Below are 20,945 nucleotides of genomic sequence, written 5' to 3'. Positions count from 1 at the left end.
GACTCCTGCGAGGGAGTAGCGAATGCTTCCTAGTCCTGTTCCTGTTACCTTGCGTAGATTGCGCTGACTCCTGCGGGGGAGTAGCGAATCCTACCTAGTCCTGTTACCTTGTGTGTTGGTCTGTGTGTGAACGCTTGCTGTCGCTGGGTCAGTGACTGGATTAGCAAGCGTTCATTCTGTTTGTCTCAAGTCCTTGTTTATGTTTTGTCAGATCCGTGGTACATTTGAACTGGCAGGACCCCTGGGATTTTGTACAATAGTTAGTTCTGTTATACTGTTTAATACTACCTGTGATTATCTGTGTTTGACCTATTGCCTGTTTATCTTACTCTGTCTGTCCTGCCTTGTGGATTGCGCCATCTCCGGTGTAGGAGCGGCAAATCCTCTAGTCCTCCTCTTGTGAGGTACGCCATCGCTGCGGTCGTGATTGGCTGCCTCATTCCAGTCCGTCTTATATCTGTCTGAATGTTTGCTAACGCAAGAGCAGTGCCACATTGCACTGCACTGCCATTGCGTCTTATCAGAGGCCCAGAGCTGCAGTTGCTCTGGGCAGCCTGTGTAGCCTCTTCCATTATCCAGCTCTTAGCCTTGTTGTGCTGGGTGGTCAGACAGTATGCCCCCCCAGGATTACATTAAGATGTGGTATATCTTAACATAAAAATCAGTTATGGCAAATTATATACTTGCTTTCTTTCAGAACATACATTTATCTACTCAGGGAGACAGTTGCTGCCCTTTGAGAGGTTTCTTTACATTAGACTGAGGTGCCATAAAGTAAAAAAACGAGGTTGATCTTAAAGAAAACCTGTAATAAAAAAAAAAAAAACCCTCCGGGGCATACTTACCTCGGGACGGGAGAGCGTCTGGATACTAACAAGGCTCCCCCCTTCCTCCTCCGGCCAAGCGCCTGGACCCCATGAACCGTGGCGAGGTAAATAATTACTTACCATGATCCTGCACAGTCGCACTAGAGGCTCGTAGTTTGTGCTAAGGCGGAAATAGCAAAGCCTGATCAAATCCGCTCTACTGCACAGGTGCTAGTCCTTTGCATCTGCGCAGTAGAGCGGATCAATCGGGCTCGGCCATTTCCGCCTTAGCCTGAACGAAGAGCCGCTAGTGCGTCTGCGAGGAATCGCGGTAGGTAAATATTGCCCGCGCCTGCACTGTCACTGGTAAGATTGTCGAGGGACTTTCGGGGGAGCCAGCACTGGATTCCCCCAAGGTACAGAGAACATTGGGGGACAGAGACATTGGGACCCTGAGGCTTACCCCTCACAAAGTATCCCCCAGAGGGTTGTTTTTTTTAAATTACAGAGTCTCTTTAATACATGCTTTGTTCAACTTGGATAACTATGCATCTATGTCCTAAGATTATAAATATGCCCCATTTATCTTAGATATTGGGAAATGATGCAAAATGTAGAAAAAGTGTCTGTATACATTAACAGATAGAACCATGGTTTTTGCTTAAGTTAAGAACAAACAAACCAGGACAGTGATTCTTGTTTATTTTCTACATGCAGATGAGTCTGCATAACTGCTAAGCAGTACACTGTTCTGAAAAATACTTAGAAAACTATACATTATGTAAACAAAAACATAAATAAGACAATGCTCTTTATACATATGATTTAGTATAGAATGTTAAAGGAAGGGAATATATACAATTGTACATGTAGCCTAAAATGCATAAATATTTATTAACTTTTCTTTACAAACGTAAAAAGACAAATACTGTTCTAGACAAAGTCCCAAAAAGTTCAGAGTATTGTGCAAATAGCTAAACAATTAATGTTGAACTACAAAAGTTATACTGGCTGTTGAAAATGAACCCTCTTATTCACTGAAACAAACTGATCAATAAAACAAAAGCAAACAGTAATTCAGGTTAGCTCTGTAAACTCTTCATGAACAGCATATGAACAAAAATATGTTGTCAGATCAACATAAAGTAAGTGCTACATTGGTTAGAGTTTTTGCTCTTTCTTTTCTTATTTAAGTTGCTACAGAGTGTGGCTTATCTGTTACTGATGACTGATACCTAAATCCGTCAGTCTCTTTCATCTTGCCTCTGAAACTGTTGATGTAGGCAGGAGATTTCCAGGAGGGCTCACAGTGTTAAACAAGGCTCCCTCTTTAATGGATGTTCCTCTAGAAAACGGAGTCATGTTAGCCTGCAGTGGGTAGCTGCCACCTTGTATACAATGTCCAAGTGGTTGAAATGCAGTTGTTGGCAAAGGATTTTCCAATGAAGGCAACTGACACGGAGAGTAAGTTGCAGATGTTACGTTTACAATGCGTGATGCATTCTGCACATTAGGTAAAGATTTAGTTAAAACAGATGCATTAGTGCACTTAAAAGACTGAACTGGAATCTGCAGTGAAGATACACTTTGCTCTATTGCAGGTTGTGGTGTTGTAGTATTACCAAAAGAAGATCCATGAGACATTTGTGCACTACCTAAGGGAGGTCCTTGTTTAGTATTATTTGAAAGAAGAAGAACATGACTACCAGCTGTCAAACCTTGAGAAGGAACAATAAATCGTGTACCATTAATTGTGATTTGTGTTCCAGGAGCCAGTGGTGTGCTAGTGTTAATAACGAGTTTCTGGTGAGTAGGAGATTCATTAAATTGGGGCCTCACTTGATTAACTGTAGACAGAGGCAGGGGTGGTGGTAGAGTTTGAGGAGGAACATGCCAAGGACCAGTTTTACAAGATGAAGATCCCAGACAAGGAGCTATAGTGGCCTGGGTTTGGATAATATTTGTTGACCTGTCTTTTTGAGATGTGAACTGAGTCTTTCCACTGTGCTCAGTTAATGTTGGTTGATATGAAGTTGCCATAGGAGCTGCTCCTAAATGTGAAGTCGCACCAAGTAACGCAGATGAAACTGGCAACTGCAAAGATGAAGATGCATTCTTTGCATGCCCCGTCGTTTGAGTTGTTGACAGAAGAACAGATGAGGAAAGATGCCCAGTTTTCACAGTAGAAATAGCAACAGTATTCCCCAAATTTGCAGTAGAAGATAAATTAGTAAATGAAGGTAAAGTCCTTAAGAAATCTTTGTCCTTTGTTGCTGTGGAAGTACATTGGGCTGGGTTGGCTGACGTCACTACAGGACAGGCTATAGAACCCTTTGTAGTGGGTACAGCATGCTCCCATAACACACTACTTGAACTTGTGACTTGATCATTAGTCTGTACTTTTGAAAAAGCTGGTGTTGATGAAACCGTAAAATCTTTATAAGAGAGTTCATTGCCTTTACCAAGTGACGTCTGCAAAACATTAACTGGAAGAACATTTTTGGTTACCCCAGTATTAACAATAGTCTGTCCTATGGTCAGGCCAATTTTCACATCCTTAACTTGAGAAACAATAGGTGGTGGACTAATTTTTACTGGTGACCCCATGGTGGATGGAATTAAGAAAATCTGTTGCTGATCAGTGGGTTTGACAAAAGTTTTACTAATAGTAGCAGAAGCAGCTTGCTTTGAGGGCTGTAGTGCCACATTTGTGTTTGATGAGCTGCCTGGAAGTTGGGTATTGATGAAAACAAACTTTTTAGGTGGTATATGTGACAATGTAGGTGAAGCCATCAAGCCCAAATTTGTTGAACCATCAGATGAAAAAGCTGAAGGAGATGTAAGCAACATGACTTTGTGAATGGAGGGCCCACTCACTAAATCACTCTTTGAAGGAGTAGTACTGTCTGGCTGTTCTGTAGAAATATTGGTGGTTGTTATATTAGGCAGTTTCAAATTAGATCCAGTTTTTTTAATGACACTACAGTCCTGTATGGAAGTAGTGCAGGAGAGTGGACTGACAATCCCTTGCACAGTATTTGTAGTAGCATGAGAAGTGGTAGAAGGCCATGTGCTTGTAGAAGAAAGAGTTGTAAGGAAATTAGATTGTACAGGGTTACAAACTTTCTGAGCTGTTGCAAGATGCTGTGCTTGAACTGATTTAGTGTTTAGTTCTGTGACCTGGTTTAGACCAATAGAGGTTGAGGAGATATTTGAGAACACTGATGAAGTCTGTAATAGAGGAGTCACAGGAGAAAAATTGGAAGGTGCTGAGGACTTACTTCTTGACACCAGGAATGACTGAAGTTGTGGCGTAAAGGTAAATATAGGACAAGGAGTTGAAGTACCCTTATCTAGGTTTTGTTGTACTTTCACAACACCAGTATTACCACCACGTGTTCTCACGAGAATGGATTGAGAATCTCTAATGCAGACTGTTTTCAATTCTTGCTTTGCTTCAGTTATATCATTTTGTGGTGCAGGGGAGGAACTTGCTATCTGACTGCCCATAGCAACACTGCCTGTGCTTGATGTGACATTTCCAAGGTCATGCTGAAGAGGAAAAGAGTGGCCAACACTAGGTGAAAGCACAGATGCTGAAAAATTACATGGTAAGACTGAAGAACTGCTTTTACTTATCTCACATTTTGACCCCAATGTACAATTTGCAATTGCCGAGATTGGTGGCTGAGAAACAGAGAGCGCAGCTTGGCTAGATGAATGCAAGATATTCTTGCTAATAGGTGATGGTGTAGAACTAATCTGGCCTGTAATAGTACTGGACAATGGCATATTAGATACACTGTGTTGGCTAGTAAGATCAGGTGGTGTAGGCTGGGTTTCTTGTGGCGTTTTGTCGTCTTTTTGCTGTATAAAAAGGTTTCTAGGAAGAACCAGAACTTGCTGCATGAGCTTGTCTCCACTTTTAGTACCTATCACAGGCTGCATCTGAATCTTCACAGAGGAACTCTGTAAGTCAACAGGGACACATTGGCCATCTGGGAGCTTGTATATCATTTGTAAAGGAACTTTTAAAGGTGGCATGGGGGCTTTTACTGGGTTTAGAGTAGAGGGTAAAGAAGGTGTACTTCCGGAAGAAGGCACAGGTTTGCTGATAGACTGGTCTAGCTGACTCATTAAGGTTACTTTGTTTCCAATATTTTTTGCCAGTAAAGCTTGAATTGGATTGGATCCTTTTAAAATATTAAGTGGTGAAGTACCATGATCCTCTCTGCTTATTTCTGTAGCTTCCAGTTCCATTTGTTGAAGACTGTTCGCAACAAAAGTGTATTTAGCCGTTTCTCCTTCAGTGAATGTAGAAGAGATCTCAGGTGTGCTTAATTTTATTTTCTTTTGTGGCAAAAAGACTTTCTCTTCTGTAGCTATTGCTTTGTTTGTTGGGGATTTTGAAAGGTATTTTGATATGTAGTCCTTCTTGGGAATCTTGCCTCTTCCACATATTTCCACCTCAGCATTCTGTAGCTGATCTGTAAAGCAGAGGTAATAAAATTAGGACATGGCACATTGCACACATTGCATCACTAAACACTGGATTAATACAATTTGTTATGGATTTTTTAAGTATACAATTGTGTTGAGTACATTGATATTATACTAATAATTTAAGATGATCTAACTAGGACACATAAGCTCCACGGCCCCTTTTGCCACTTCCGAAAAAATTTGTATGGAAGTGGAGTGTTGCAGGGACTTCAGGGCAGCTTCGTGGGACAAGACTTGAGGTAAATAAAAATTTCCATTACAGCAACGCTGACGGATTTTTAGTTTTTGCATGGAGGTCCTCTAATTACTTTCCATTAGCAAGAACAGAACCTACAAGCGTTTGGTATAAATCAGAAGCAATACCACTGTACTATGTGCTCTGCTCAGGAAACCAGGGCTGTGGAGTCGGAGTCGTGGAGTCGGAGTCGTGCAATTTTGGGTGCCTGGAGTCGGAGTCGGGAAAAAATGCACCGACTCCGACTCCTAATGAATTTGTAACTGTAATTAAAATAGAAAATATGATAAAATGTTCTATTTCTCAGATAATAGTCATTAAAAATAATGTATATATACAGTAATAGCTGTGCTTAGTCCACAAAAATGAAATAAACCAATCAAAATTAGTTACTTGTGCTGCTTCAATAAAAGCAGTCCCTGTATTTTTAAGGTCAGATATACATACAGGTATCTGATTGTGACTGTATATATGATGTGTACACAGGAATCTCTTATATATACTAAATAACATCTATGCTGTAAGAATAAAGCCTGATGTGTAGCTGTGTCACTAATAGAGATGGTCAACGAGATGGAAATAATTCTGCATTGATGCTGATTTATGTAAATGTATGCACTCCCTTTGCTGATGAAATCAAATAATTTGATATGTTGTTAAAATTTGGTTTGGTGACTACAAATTAAAGGGTAACTGAGACGGATGAAAAGTAAAGTTTTATACATACCTAGGGCTTCCTCCAGCCCCCTTCAGGCTAATCAGTCCCTCGCTGTCCTCCACCACCCGGATCTTCTGCTAGGAGTCCTGGTAATTTAGCCAGTCAGCGCTGTCCGGCCGCATGCCGCTTCCACAGCCAGGAACATTCTGCACCTGCGCAATAGTGCTGCACAGGTGTAGTATGCTCCTGGCGGCGGAGTGTGTGCATGCGCACTACGCCCGACTGGCTCAAGTACCTGGACTCATAGCAGAAGATCCAGGTGGTGGAGGAGGACAATGAGGGACTGATTATCCTAAAGGCGGCTGGAGGAAGCCCCAGGTATGTATAAAACTTTAATTTCATCTGTCTCAGGTTTACTTTGTTACACAGTAGTACTATACTCTACATATGCACTCCCCACAGAGCTGCAGGGAATCCACTGAGAATGCTGTGCACATTGAACACACAGGTGTTGTCTATTTACAATCTCCTCATTCCCCTGCAGAGTACCTGCACATCATTCTTACATGTACCCACACTTACATTGCCTAGGGCCTGATAGATGTTCTTTGTTCCGGTTTGTACCTTTTACAAGTACTCTTACCAAGGACTAGTTTTAGTCTAAAGGGAATAAATATAGTAGTCTACATATCCTTCTCACTTCAGTTGTCTTGTAAAATTCCTAAGCGTTGGCAGTTAAGAGACGAATTTCATGTTACATACTATTAATCAACAAAATTGTAATATGCAAATTAGAGGAGTCGGAGTCGAGGAGTCGGAGTCGGTGGAAACCTAAACTGAGGAGTCGGAGTCGGTGGATTTTTGGACCGACTCCACAGCCCTGCAGGAAACTACAGTGAAAAAAATATTAGAGACTTTCAATTGCGTCACCAGTGATGTGGTTAGTTATGCAGTTCAATCTTCTACCTCTGGAGGGCAACTGAGTGTAAAACATAACCTTTAGGGCTAATTCCACATGCGTTTAACCACTTGAGGACCCTGGGCTTTAACCCCCTTAAGGACCAGGCACTTTTTTTCCATTCAGACCACTGCAGCTTTCACGGTTTATTGCTCGCTCATACAACCTACCACCTAAATGAATTTTGCCTCCTTTTCTTGTCACTAATAAAGCTTTCTTTTGGTGCTATTTGATTGCTGCTGCGATTTTTACTTTTTATTATATTCATCAAAAAAGACATGAATTTTGGCAAAAAAATGATTTTTTTAACTTTCTGTGCTGACATTTTTCAAATAAAGTAAAATTTCTGTATACATGCAGCGCGAAAAATGTGGACAAACATGTTTTTGATGAAAAAAAACCCATTCAGCCTATATTTATTGGTTTGGGTAAACGTTATAGCATTTACAAACTATGGTGCAAAAAGTGAATTTTCCCATTTTCAAGCATCTATGACTTTTCTGACCCCCTGTCATGTTTCATGAGGGGCTAGAATTCCAGGATAGTATAAATACCCCCCAAATGACCCCATTTTGGAAAGAAGACATCCCAAAGTGTTCACTGAGAGGCATAGTGAGTTCATAGAAGATATTATTTTTTGTCACAAGTAAGCGGAAAATGACACTTTGTGACAAAAAAAAAAAAAAGTTTCCATTTCTTCTAACTTGCGACAAAAAAAAAAAAAAATGAAATCTGCCACGGACTCACCATGCCCCTCTCTGAATACCTTGAAGTGTCTACTTTCCAAAATGGGGTCATTTGTGGGGTGTGTTTACTGTCCTGGCATTTTGGGGGTGCCTAATTGTAAGCACCCCTGTAAAGCCTAAAGGTGCTCATTGGACTTTGGACTCCTTAGCGCAGTTAGGCTGCAAAAAAGTGCCACACGTGGTATTGCCGTACTCAGGAGAAGTAGTACAATGTGTTTTGAGGTGTATTTTTACACATACCCATGCTGGGTGGGAGAAATATCTCTGTAAATGACAATTTTTTGATTTTTTGTTTACACACAATTGTCCATTTACAGAGAGATTTCTCCCACCCTGCATGGGTATGTGTAAAAATACACCCCAAAACACATTGTACTACTTCTCCCGAGTACGGCGGTACCACATGTGTGGCACTTTTTTGCACCCTAACTGTGCTAAGGGGCCCAAAGTCCAATGAGTACCTTTAGGATTTCACAAGTCATTTTTCGGAATTTGATTTCCAAACTACTCCTTATGGTTTAGGGCCCCTAAAATGCCAGGGCAGTATAGGAACCCTGCAAATGACCCCATTTTAGAAAGAAGACACCCCAAGGTATTCCGTTAAGAGTATGGTGAGTTCATAGAAGATTTTATTTTTTGTCACAATTTAGCGGAAATTGATTTGTATTGTTTTTTTTCACAAAGTGTCATTTTCCGCTAACTTGTGACAAAAAATAAAATCTTCTATGAACTCACCATAGTCCTGACAGAATACCTTGGGGTGTCTTCTTTCTAAAATGGGGTCATTTGTGGGGTTCCTATACTGCCCTGGCATTTTAGGGGCCCTAAACCATGAGGAGCAGTCTGGAAATCAAATGCCGCAAAATGACCTGTGAAATCCTAAAGGTACTCGTTGGACTTTGGGCCCCTTAGCACAGTTAGGGTGCAAAAAAGTGCTACACATGTGGTATCGCCGTACTCGGGAGAAGTAGTATAATGTGTTTTGGGGTGTATTTTTACACATACCCATGCTGGGTGGGAGAAATATCTCTGTAAATGACAATCTTTTGATTTTTTTTTTTACACACAATTGTCCATTTATAGAGATTTTTCTCCCACCCAGCATGGGTATGTGTAAAAATACACCCCAAAACACATTATACTACTTCTCCCGAGTACGGCGATACCACGTGTGGCACTTTTTTGCAGCCTAGGTGCGCTAAGGGGCCCAACGTCCTATTCACAGGTCATTTTGAGGCATTTGTTTTGTAGACTACTCCTCACGGTTTAGGGCCCCTAAAATGCCAGGGCAGTATAGGAACCCCACAAGTGACCCCATTTTAGAAAGAAGACACCCCAAGGTATTCCGTTAGGAGTATGATGAGTTCATAGAAGATTTTATTTTTTGTCACAAGTTAGTGAAAAATGACACTTTGTGAAAAAAAAACAATAAAAATCAATTTCCGCTAACTTTTGACAAAAAATAAAATCTTCTATGAACTCGTCATACACCTAACAGAATACCTTGGGGTGTCTTTTTTCTAAAATGGGGTCATTTGTGGGGTTCCTATACCGCCCTGGCATTTTACGGGCCCAAAACCGTGAGTAGTCTGGAAACCAAATGTCTCAAAATGACTGTTTAGGGGTATAAGCATCTGAAAATTTTGATGACAGGTGGTCTATGAGGGGGCGAATTTTGTGGAACCGGTCATAAGCAGGGTGGCCTTTTAGATGACAGGTTGTATTGGGCCTGATCTGATGGATAGGAGTGGTAGGGGGTGACAGGAGGTGATTGATGGGTGTCTCAGGGGGTGGTTAGAGGAGAAAATAGATGCAATCAATGCACTGGGGAGGTGATCGGAAGGGGATCTGAGGGTTTGGCCGAGTGATCAGGAGCCCACACGGGGCAAATTAGGGCCTGATCTGATGGGTAGGTGTGCTAGGGGGTGACAGGAGGTGATTGATGGGTGTCTCAAGGTGTGATTAGAGGGGGGAATAGATGCAAGTAATGCACTGGCGAGGTGATCAGGGCTGGGGTCTGAGGGCGTTCTGAGGGTATGGGCGGGTGATTGAGTGCCCTAGGGGCAGATAGGGGTCTAATCTGATGGGTAGCAGTGACAGGGGGTGATTGATGGGTAATTAGTGGGTGTTTGGAGGAGAGAACAGATGTAAACACTGCACTTGGGAGGTGATCTGATGTCGGATCTGCGGGCGATCTATTGGTGTGGGTGGGTGATCAGATTGCCCGCAAGGGGCAGGTTAGGGGCTGATTGATGGGTGGCAGTGACAGGGGGTGATTGATGGGCGATTGACAGGTGATCAGTGGGTTATTACAGGGAAGGACAGATGTAAATAATGCCCTGGCGAATTGATAAGGGGGGGTCTAAAGGGCAATCTGAGCGTGTAGGCGAGTGATTGGGTGCCCGCAAGGGGCAGATTAGGGTCTGATCTGATGGGTAACAGTGACAGGTGGTGATTGATGGGTAATTAGTGGGTGTTTAGAGGAGACAATAGATGTAAACACTGCGCTTGGGTGGTGATCTGATGTCGGATCTGCGGGCGATCTATTGGTGTGGGTGGGTGATCAGATTGCCCGCAAGGGGCAGGTTAGGGGCTGATTGATGGGTGGCAGTGACAGGGGGTGATTGATAGGTGATTGACAGGTGATCAGGGGGGATAGATGCATACAGTACATGGGGGGGGGGGGGGGGTCTGGGGAGAATCTGAGGGGTGGGGGGTGATCAGGAGGGAGCAGGGGGCAGGGGGGGGGGGAAATAGCGTTGACAGATAGTGACAGGGAGTGATTGATGGGTGATTAGGGGGGTGATTGGGTGTACACATAGGTCTGGGGGGTGGGGTCTGAGGGGTGCTGTGGGCGATCAGGGGGCGGGGGGGGAAATCAGTGTGCTTGGTGCAGACTAGGGTGGCTGCAGCCTGCCCTGGTGGTCCCTCGGACACTGGGTCCACCAGGGCAGGAGGCAGCCTGTAGAATACACTTTGTAAACATTACAAAGTGTATTATACACTTTGTATGCGGCGATCATTGGGTTAACATCCCGCCGGCGCTTCTGTATGGCCGGCGGGATGTTGCGGCGGGTGAGCGGTGCCAGGCGGCGGCAGAGGATCGCGTCACGGATGACGCGATCGCTCCGCCCATGCCCTTACAAGGACCGCCGCCTCTGTGGGTGAGCTGGTCCTTGCGGGCTCCTTGCGGGAAGTGGTTAAAATAAATGAATCTGATATCATGGGTTTAGTGTATATGTTACGGCCAAAACCAGAAATCGTCCAATTCTAGAATTGGCCGGCCGTTTCTAGAACTGACCGATTTGACGTCGGTCAAAGTCCAAAATGCTGAGGATTTCTAACATTGGCCAGCCAGTTTGCAAAATGGCCAAAGTCAGTCGGCCAAAGTCCAAAATGCTCAAATCCCAGAACATCTTTGTTACAGCTGATACACAATCCTGCAACAAATCAGCAGCGTGTCTACTAATGATTTCATGGAAGCAGACATATTTGTTAACATCCTGCGCTTTCAAATTAGCTGCTCTGCCATGGCAGTCAGGTGACACAGGGGAAAGATCAAATTACAGTGGGGGGGGGGGGGGATGCATGGAGGGGGGGTGCTTTGCTGGGCACTTGGCATAACTGGGGGGGGGGGCCTTTGCATGGCTGGGGGTGCGTTGCTGCGCACTTGGCATGGCTGGGGGGCTTTGCATGGCTGGGGGTGCTTTGCATGGCTGGGGTGCGTTGCTGGGCACTTGGCATGGCTGGGGGGGGGGGGGGGGGGGGCTTTGCGTGGCTGGGGGTGTGTTGCTTGTCATGGCTGGGCGAGGGGGCTTTGCGTGGCTGGGGTGCATTGCTGGGTGCTTGGCATGGCTGGGGGTTCCCTGCATGGCTGCATGGCTGGGGGTGTTTTGGCTGCATGGCTGGGGGTGTTTTGCTGGGCAATGTGCATGGCTGGGGGTACTTTGCTGGGCGCCTTGCTTGGCTGGGGGGGAGCTTTGCTGGGCACTATGCGTGGCTGGGGGTGCTTTGCCTGGCTCGAAGGCTTTTTAAAATGTTCTTTGCATGGCTGGGGGGTGTGGGCTTTTCTGGCCGTTGTGCATGGCTGGGGGGGGGGGGGGTTGCTTGTGCCACTCACAGACCTCAGATCAGGGCGACAGGAGAGGCGGAGAGAAGCAGAACAGCGAGCACGCTACCTGCCCGGACCCGTATACTTCACATGCGGAAGTGCCAACTGACTGGCACTTCCGCACTGAAGTGTACACGTCCTGCGGGTGGCATGCGCTGCTCTGCCTCTCTCCGCCTCTCCGATCCGGTCGCCCTGATCTGAGGTTTGAGTAGTGCAGGCAGCGGGGGGAAAGGCAAGCGAGCAGGACTTCGTGAATTGGCCGCATCAGCCGGTCACTTCTCGATTTGACCGCCCAGATAGATATATATATATATATATATATATATATATATATATATCTGGATTATAAAACACTACTAAATTCTATATCTGCATATCTGTTGTGAATCCACTAAGAATGTTATGCATATTGAACGCAATATTGAGTTCTGGCCTATCGCACGGAAACTCAGCTCAGATAGCAAAGAAGGTGTGATGGATGAAGTTTTCCATAGTTTACTCTGGAGATTAAGCTAAATTACATATTGCTCTCAGATGTACCCAGAGTTAGATCACTCAAGAGACACCCAGTCATCTTCCTAGGGCCCAACAAGTGTTCAAGGGTCCTGTCTGCACTTTCTACATATGCAAAAAGTGCAGCTCTAGGTTTGAGAATAACTTTTTGCATGCTACCTGAGTATGAGGAACTCAGATAAGCTGCCCAATTCTAGACCAAAACATTAGCAGAATCCTTCTTCACGTTGGCAGTGATGGGTTTGCATTGCTAATGGGGGGGATGTCAGCTTCCTAGCCAGTAGTTTTTTGGTTTCTTTCTAAACACAGACACCACCTTGCCATAAAACTGCTGAAATTTGGGTGTGATAAAAACGCCTTGTATGTTGCATTCTTGCAATCAACAGGGGATATGTTTTGGTATATTAAAATAAAAAGTTAACGGACTTTAAGAGACACTGGAGCGAAAAAAATTATCATATAATTTGTATGTGTAGTACAGCTAAGAAATAAAACATTAGGAGCAGAGACAGAAGTCTAATATTGTTTCCAGTACAGGAAAAGTTAAGAAACTCCAGTTATCTATGCAAAAGAGCCATTGAGCTCCACCTTTCAAAGTGGCAGAGAGCTCTGTCTTCTGAAGATTGTTATCTCAACTGTCAGTCATTGTATCTTCTTTTTCTCTGCAGAGAAGGGTTCAAAAGTTCACTGGCCTGCTCTGTAAAATCATTTAGAATGTGGAGTAGTGTGTAAACTGAAAATATTAGAGAATGATGCAATGTTATAAAAAAAACACTATATAACTGAAAATAAAAATATGAGAATATTTTCTTTGCTACTAATTATCCGTACTGCACAACCAATTCATCATATTTTTTTTATTTACAATTCAGTGTCTCAAGAACCCACTCCACAGCTCTGTGTAATGCAAAAATATAATATGTTAGCACTATGTCCCTTTTGCATGAGTGTGTAAAAAGTCTTTATTCAAACAAAAATTTTCTTTCATAAAACAGAAAGAATTTGTAATAATTCAGGGTGGAGTGAGCTCCGCGATGTCTCCCAGTGCATCACTGCTGAATATATGCAAGTTAACCATTGTTGCCCTTAGAAGCTAAACACATCTCCAGATCCGCTGGGATACAATGATGTGTCAGCTTCTTAATTTGTACAGCGCCACGGAATATGTTGGCACTTTATAAATCAATAAGAATAATAATAATTGTACAGAGCCATAATAATTTAACACAATAATGAACACAATCCATGTGTGTTTATTCAAACACACATACATTTTTTTTCCTAAATAGATCTTACCATGAGAAACCACCTGCTGCATATCCTTGTGACAGGGTTCAGATGATTTAAGTGCAGGCACAGCAGATTTGCTTGGTTCAGGTTCTTCACGAGAACATAATTCACTGGAAAAGTTCTCAGATTCTGGTAGCCTTAGAAAATCATCATAGTCCTTTCTCAGTCGTGCTCTACATTAGGAAAGAGTATAATTACAATGTCAGCAATAACTAACAATCAAAGTACAAGTAGCAGGCATGACAGATTTCTGTCACAAGAGCACAGAGAATTACATTTTTAACTGAACCTTCCCATAAGGGAGGTTCATAGCAGTGTGCCGTTGGGGAGGTGGGTGTTGAGGTGAGCGGCATTACTTACCTATGGGGGGCTGCTCCTGCGGTCTCTTGTCTGTATCGAGGTCACAATCTTCTCCACGGAGAGCCCGCATAGTGCCACATTTTAATATTCCCAGGGTAGGTGTGCGTGTGCTGCAATGCATGCCAGGGGATGTAATCCGCAGACTACATTTTGTGACATGCTTTGAGGCGTGTGCATGCCTACACCATGAAAATGCGGCACTGCGCAGGCTCCCTGTGGAGAAGATGACCTCCATACGGATGAAAGACCACATGAGCAGTCTTGTACCTCTGATAGTGACATGTTCCCCAGCGATCAGTGTTGACGCCAGGGTCACTCAGCAGCAACAACATCTGGTGGCAAACTAAATTTTTTTGTTGGTATTGAATTTAATACAATAGCCTGCAGGGGATTTCGTAAACGGCTGGGCACCGCGCGGTGGGCAACACAGGACAGTTAATATATAAATGTACACGAGAAGTACAATTATACACTGGGGGGCAGCGACAAGCTCCCCCGATTTCATGCTGAAATCGATGGGGAATTGGCCTGCGGTGTATGGGCAGCCAATAGATCTTTCTCTAATCAGATACGATCAGAGAGAAATTTGTCTCTTGGTTGAATCTGCCCATCATTGCTAGATGTATGGCCACCTTTACATTCGTATTACTGCAGACTGAGCAGCTGCAGCTTGGAAGTGTAAATGATCAGAAATTTATTTTGGGGAGTAATTTTGAAATTTAGTTTTGATTTGATTTTATGTTTCAAGCTTTTATTATACTCAAAATATATACTAGACCCATGCTAGACACGTTTTGGTAAGTTACAGTAAAAAAGGTTAGGGAATTTACTGAAACACTTTTTGCACAGAAATCCAGCAGAAACTGAGGATGTTAAACAGGAGGACTCCATCGTGTGGTGGAACAAAGTCATTACTATAGCTAAGTTGAGAGACCTGACTGGAAGTGGAAAAAGCCAAAAGGAGAGTCCCAACACAATAATTTATGCTTGAAAAAAATATCTGTTTTCCCTTTTGATGTTGCATGTATAAAGCTGTCTGTACCACCAGCTTGCAAACTAACAGGATATAAGCCCGACGAAGGCTGCAAGGCCGAAAGCTTGCTTATTTTTAGTTAGCCAATAAATGGTATCATCCTGATTTAAAACTTCTTGCCAACACAAAGCTCAAACAAGTTATAGCAGACACAGATATTGTACACAGGATGGTGAGTGCAGAACTTTGGGGAAAGTGGCACACATTCCTAAGTATAATGCAGGGTTTCAAAGTAAACTAGAAATCAGTCTTGAAGTTTCACGATCCTGCATCATTAAAGGATCACTATCGCAACATTTATAAAAATTATAACTAAAAAAAATATATATACTGAAGATAATGCTAGTAGAAGGGAAAGTGAAGGGTTAAGAATTAGTTAAAAATAAATCACCCTGCTGTTTATACATTCATGACAGCGGGAATGTGAGAGGACCATACCAACCGGTTATGGGAGACTGAACTGTGGGCTGCTAGCTGTCCAGCGGCATTTCAGCTAGTAGTAAAACTGATTTTAGCAGATACACGCAGCCCGGAGTACAGCCTCTGTCGGTATGGTCCACTCACATTCACTTTGATTTATCTTCAGTATAAATCTTTTTTAGTTTTATTTTTTTTAAATTTCGCAATAGGGGTCCTTTTAGACAGAACCAGTCTGCTGTAGAAAACAGTCTGCTGGTGAGTGTAGTGTGAACCTAAGGTGAAACAGGGAATTGACCTTATATAGAGAAGAGGTCAAAACATGGCCGCTGGCAGACAAAGACTTTAGGCTCAATTCACTAAGACCTGTGAGGTAAATTACCTTATGCTGTAAAACAAATTTTGGGGAGTATTCAAGATTTTCACACATGCGGTAACAGTTGAGTAAATTACTAAACAACATCATGACAATTCATAAAGATTTTCCATTTGGTATTTTAAAGAATCATTCAGTATTTGATGGATTATTGTGATGCATGGATATCGGAAGCCAGATCTGATACAGACAGCATTATTATTCTGGCAAGTATAATGGTCCAAGCTGTATAAAATGAGCATACAATTTGGATCAACTCAATACCATTATCTTTTTAACCAATTTTAATTACTACACAAAAAAATTGAGGATTTGTGTTTTACCACACGTGCAATTCCTGGAAAAATACTTTCGTGACTTGAGCTAGTTGGATTCTATGACTTTTTGAGTAGGATATTCATAGACCGCAATGTACAGAGTATTCTTGGGAAAAATAAAGTGTTCACCCACATCTGTTCGTTGATTTGAGGTATATTGCAACTAATGACCCCAGTGAAGTTTTGAAAACTCTGGGCTGAAAGGTTTTGTTGTTTTTTTTTTTAAGAGAGAATGTGGGCTGAAACGCTTTAATATTGCAAGTCCAGAAAATGACCATACCATGATGTAATTTATAAATGTATTATAAAACCTTAATGCTATTGTGTATTCCTTGTATAAAGTTGTAAAAGATTAACCTTATGTTTGTTTACTGCCTTCTAACATAATAAGCTTTTCACATAGATGGCTAATAATTGTGTAGTATTGATAAATGTATGTTATGTAAAATATACAATATTAATTTATACAAATACAATAGTATATAAAAGAAGTTACAGCACACAACTTGAAATCATCAAGCTGTAATTTTCTGCGAAAAGCTGTGAATCGCTTCACGCTATTGGTAAGTAAAGACAATTACCACAGGGAAACACCAATAGCAAGGGACAGGAGGAATGAGGGATGTTTTTCTTCAAAAGTCTCAATTTCCTGAGAGTGTCTCATTGGGAATGCTGAAAGAACGCTATATGTCTGCATTACACATTAGTCTGCATAAAGATAGATTGCCACAGATTTATCTTTGCTGAAATTTCTCCTGATGGATCTACAGTATTTTGTCAAGAATCAAACCATAGATTTTGCTTTAAATCAGACATTCATAAATCTACTGGATTTAGTGCATTGTAGACAGTGTGTTATTACCGGTTTCTTTGAAAAGCCTTCAGTAGCTTTGGTTCCCATGGCAAGAGTTCATTTAGCAGGCGTGTGAGGGTGCCATGAAGCTCCTTTATACTTAGTTTCCTTAAATGCCACTTTCCCTGTAACATTAATTAAAGCAAAAATCATTAGAAGAAAATGAATATGTATGCATAACCCTAAAATCTAAGCTAAACTTGCACAAATAGATGCTGCAAATACATTACCCAACGGCTGCTACAAGAATCTGTAGCACAGAAACTGCCTTAGCTGTGCAGCAGCAGCATTTGTATACATAATGCATTTTGCCTTATTCTGCCTGAGCTACTTTTATGTGAAAACAAGAAATGAGGATTACTGCTGTATATAGATGCGGACTGAAATGTCTCTGAGAATGCATAAGCCTCGATTCATCAAGGCTTATCAAATCAATTACCGACAGCTCAGTAAAATACCGAACTCGATAAGTTGATTTCAGGATTCATCAAAGTTAGCGAGCATTCGGTAATCATTTGGTAATGATGCGATAAAACGGAGGAAAGTGCAATTCATGAAAATGAAAGTGGGCGTGGTTTAGCGGTACATTTAGGATTAGTTATCTCCTTCACTGCCCTGTCGTTATTCCTGTCAGATCATTGTTGACAGAGAAGATGGAGCCATTTGAAGTGGTTATGTACCAGCTGAGAGTGATTCAAAGGCGCAGAAGGGCAAGAATAAGGTCTAGAACCATATCAATTTGAAAGAATGGATTTATTTGCTATACCAGGGCATCTGCATTTCTCTTGAATCATCTTGTAAGAGAACACAGGCAGTGCCAGGGTTAACTAAATTGCTAGCTGCACAACATTTTTTCAGAAAAGGCTCCTATCAAGCTGTAGCTGGCGAAATTGTGGGATTGTCCCAAGCCACTTCCAGAATCCTGGTCCAGGTGTTAAGCCCTATTCAGAATGTTCCTACGGGATGTTCAAAGGATTGCCTTTTTACCCACAATTCTATGGGAATCTTATGGCCTTGTGTTAAATTACCGCTGTAAAATGGAAATATTGACACGGTACCGAATGGTTACCGCATTGTTATTGACACGTTACCGAATGCGGAAAAAACCTTGATGAATACAACTAGAAATCGATAAACTTCGAATTCAGTAATTTAACGAAATGGAAAAAGTTATCTCAAAGACAATGATGAATCGAGTCCTAAGTCACTAAAGCATAACAGGGGTATGAAGAAGTAAAGGTGACATATGCATGATTTGTGTAAGATGTGACTTAAGGTGGCCACTAATGGTCCAATTTCTAGCGAAAAATCGTTCGAGCGATCAGAAATTCTGATCGGATTGGTTGAAAATAATCTCAGTTGATGGGCACAGTCGATTATGAATGATAAGAAAAATAGTCTGATTTTTGTCAAACCAAAATTTGGATTTTCTTGATTGGTTGTGATAGATAGGAAGCAAGGATTGGTTCGTTGATGGTGTAGTGAACAATTTTTCATCCGATTAGAACTTCTGATTGCTCGAACGATTTTTCGCTAGAAATTGGACCATTAGTGGCCACCTTCAGGGCTGGTGCACACCAGAGCGGTTCTAACCCGGTTTTTAAAACGCTTGCAGGGGGAAAACCGCTTGGCTAATGAAAGTGAATGGGATGGTGCACACCAGAGCGGTTCGTTTTTTCCACAAACGCAAACTCAGGGGCTGCTGCATTTTTGAGATTTCTGAGGCGTTTCTGCCTCAATGTTACAAGTATAGGAAAGTGGAAAACAGCTCTGAAAAACGCTAGATCAGAGCGGTTTTCCAGGCGTTTTTTGTTACAGAAGCTGTTCAGTAACAGCTTTACTGTAACAATATTTGTAATCTGATACACAAAAACGCTCCAAAAACCGCTAGGCATGTTTAGAAAACCTCTCTAAACAGGCTTAGAATCGCTCTGAAATCTGCTTCAAAAACCTCTAGCGTTTTGAGGATCTGCTAGAGGTTTTTGATGTGCAGTGGGCCTTATACTGACTATATATGACAGCTTAAAATAAATATTAACCCTTTCTAATCTTTTCTGGATGAGAAAGGCAGGTGCCGGACCTGATCCAGCAGCAGCACCCCTAGTATGGGCAAAAATGCCATGGAGCAGCGTGGGAGATGGCAGGTCCAGCAGCTGAGATGGCCGGCTGCTATCAGAGTAAGGCATAGTCTGACACTCTGATGTATACCAGACGGTGGGGTGCCTAACATTTGTATAGCGCTTTTCTCCTGTTGGACTCAAAACACTCAAGAGCTGCAGCCACTAAGAGTGCACTCAAGGGGCCACCCTGCAGTGTTGGGAAGTCTTGCCTAAGGATATGTCAGACACCGAACCAATAGAGGAAATGGCCAATGTCACAGCCTGACATGGGGTTGGAAGGGGTTAAAAAGCCTGAAATAATTGTGGAAAAGCCCCTTTACACTTACCTGCGGGTCAGAAAGTATGCATTTTACAACTAGTGGAACTACAGTAAGTTCCAATATACAGTCTGTATTATTGCACCATGGCCATGCACCCACTAAATAACCCAATTACGCACTGCCTGTACATATAATGTATACTTCCCCACCTCGTTTCCACCCCATTCCTTTAGGGCTGGTGCACACCGAGCGGCTTTTTGGGCGTTTTCAGATCCGCTTGCGGCTGCGGATCTGCTTGGTCAATGTATCTTAATGGGGTGGTGCACACCAGAGCGGCAGGCGTTTTGCAGAAACGAAAAATGCCTGGGTGAGGCATTTTTTGGATTTCGGATGCGTTTCTGCCTCAATGTTAAGTATAGGAAAAACGCAAACCGCTCTGAAAAACGCCTGTTCAGAGCGGTTTTGCAGGCGTTTTTGTTACAGAAGCTGTTCAGTAACAGCTTTACTGTAACAATATATGAAATCTACTATACTGAAAACCGCAGCAGCAATCCGCAAAACGCTAGCAAAACGCCTCATAAAAATAAAAAAAAGCGTTTAAAAATCTGCTAGCATTTTGCGGATCTGCTAGCGGGTTTTGGTGTGCACCAGCCCTTAGATTGTAAGCTCGCAAGGGCAGGGCTCTCACCCTTTTGTGTCATGGAAGGTTATTAATTTAAATGCTTGCACTCTGTTAGACATTTATACATTTTAGTCATTATGTTAAATTAAATTGTAATCAGCAGTGCTGTATTGTGTATCAGTGTTCATATTTGATGTATATCATTGTCTGTATCATTATGTATCCCTTGTTTGTTTTCTTACATTGTACAGCGCCACGGAATATGTTGGCGCTTTATAAATAATAATAATTGCACCATACAGACGGATATTTTTATTTGTAAAATTAATAATGAATGAAGCTGCTAGCAAACCTTTTCTAGCTTTCAATAACTAATGTCAGAAAACAAAAGTAAACTTACTGCCATCAAAAAATATTAATGCCATCAGACGATCATCCATTTAGACCAAACGGGATTCATTTTGTGTAGGCAGACCACAGACAATGTCAGTTGTAACATGGGCCTGATTCACTGGGCTGGACTCTGCCAGACGCCTTCTCTTCTGCTTTCACTTGACACTGAGGCCTGGGGCACACCAGAGTCGTCTTTCTGAGCGTTTTGAGTTTTTAAATCTGCTGCTAATGTTATCCTATGTGTCTGTGCACACTGGAGCAATGAGGTTTTGTAAAAAAAACCCATAGCATTACATTGGGAAGAGCTTTTAAAACCTCCAAAAGCTCTTCCTAATGTAATGCTATGGTTTTTTTTTACAAAACCTCATTGCTCC

General features: G+C 42.3%; 1 protein-coding gene across 2 annotated transcripts in view; it reads right to left on the bottom strand.

Annotated features, from left to right (window-relative positions):
* Positions 1-1,681: 1,681 nt before the first annotated feature.
* The window catches only part of BRD10 (bromodomain containing 10), an 84,367-nt gene continuing 65,103 nt past the window's right edge, over positions 1,682-20,945 (bottom strand). For both annotated transcript variants that reach the window (XM_068235454.1, XM_068235443.1), the window contains 3 exons: positions 17,186-17,301; positions 13,827-13,993; positions 1,682-5,293 (listed from right to left, as the gene is read on the bottom strand). In XM_068235454.1, coding sequence (XP_068091555.1) covers positions 2,061-5,293; positions 13,827-13,993; positions 17,186-17,301 — 3,516 coding nt within the window. In that variant the 3' untranslated portion in view covers positions 1,682-2,060. The remainder of the gene's footprint in view (positions 5,294-13,826; positions 13,994-17,185; positions 17,302-20,945) is intronic.

The sequence above is a fragment of the Hyperolius riggenbachi genome, chromosome 1 (genome assembly GCF_040937935.1).
Source record: "Hyperolius riggenbachi isolate aHypRig1 chromosome 1, aHypRig1.pri, whole genome shotgun sequence".
Taxonomy (NCBI): domain Eukaryota; kingdom Metazoa; phylum Chordata; class Amphibia; order Anura; family Hyperoliidae; genus Hyperolius; species Hyperolius riggenbachi.
This window is presented reverse-complemented; position numbering and strand designations above follow the sequence as displayed.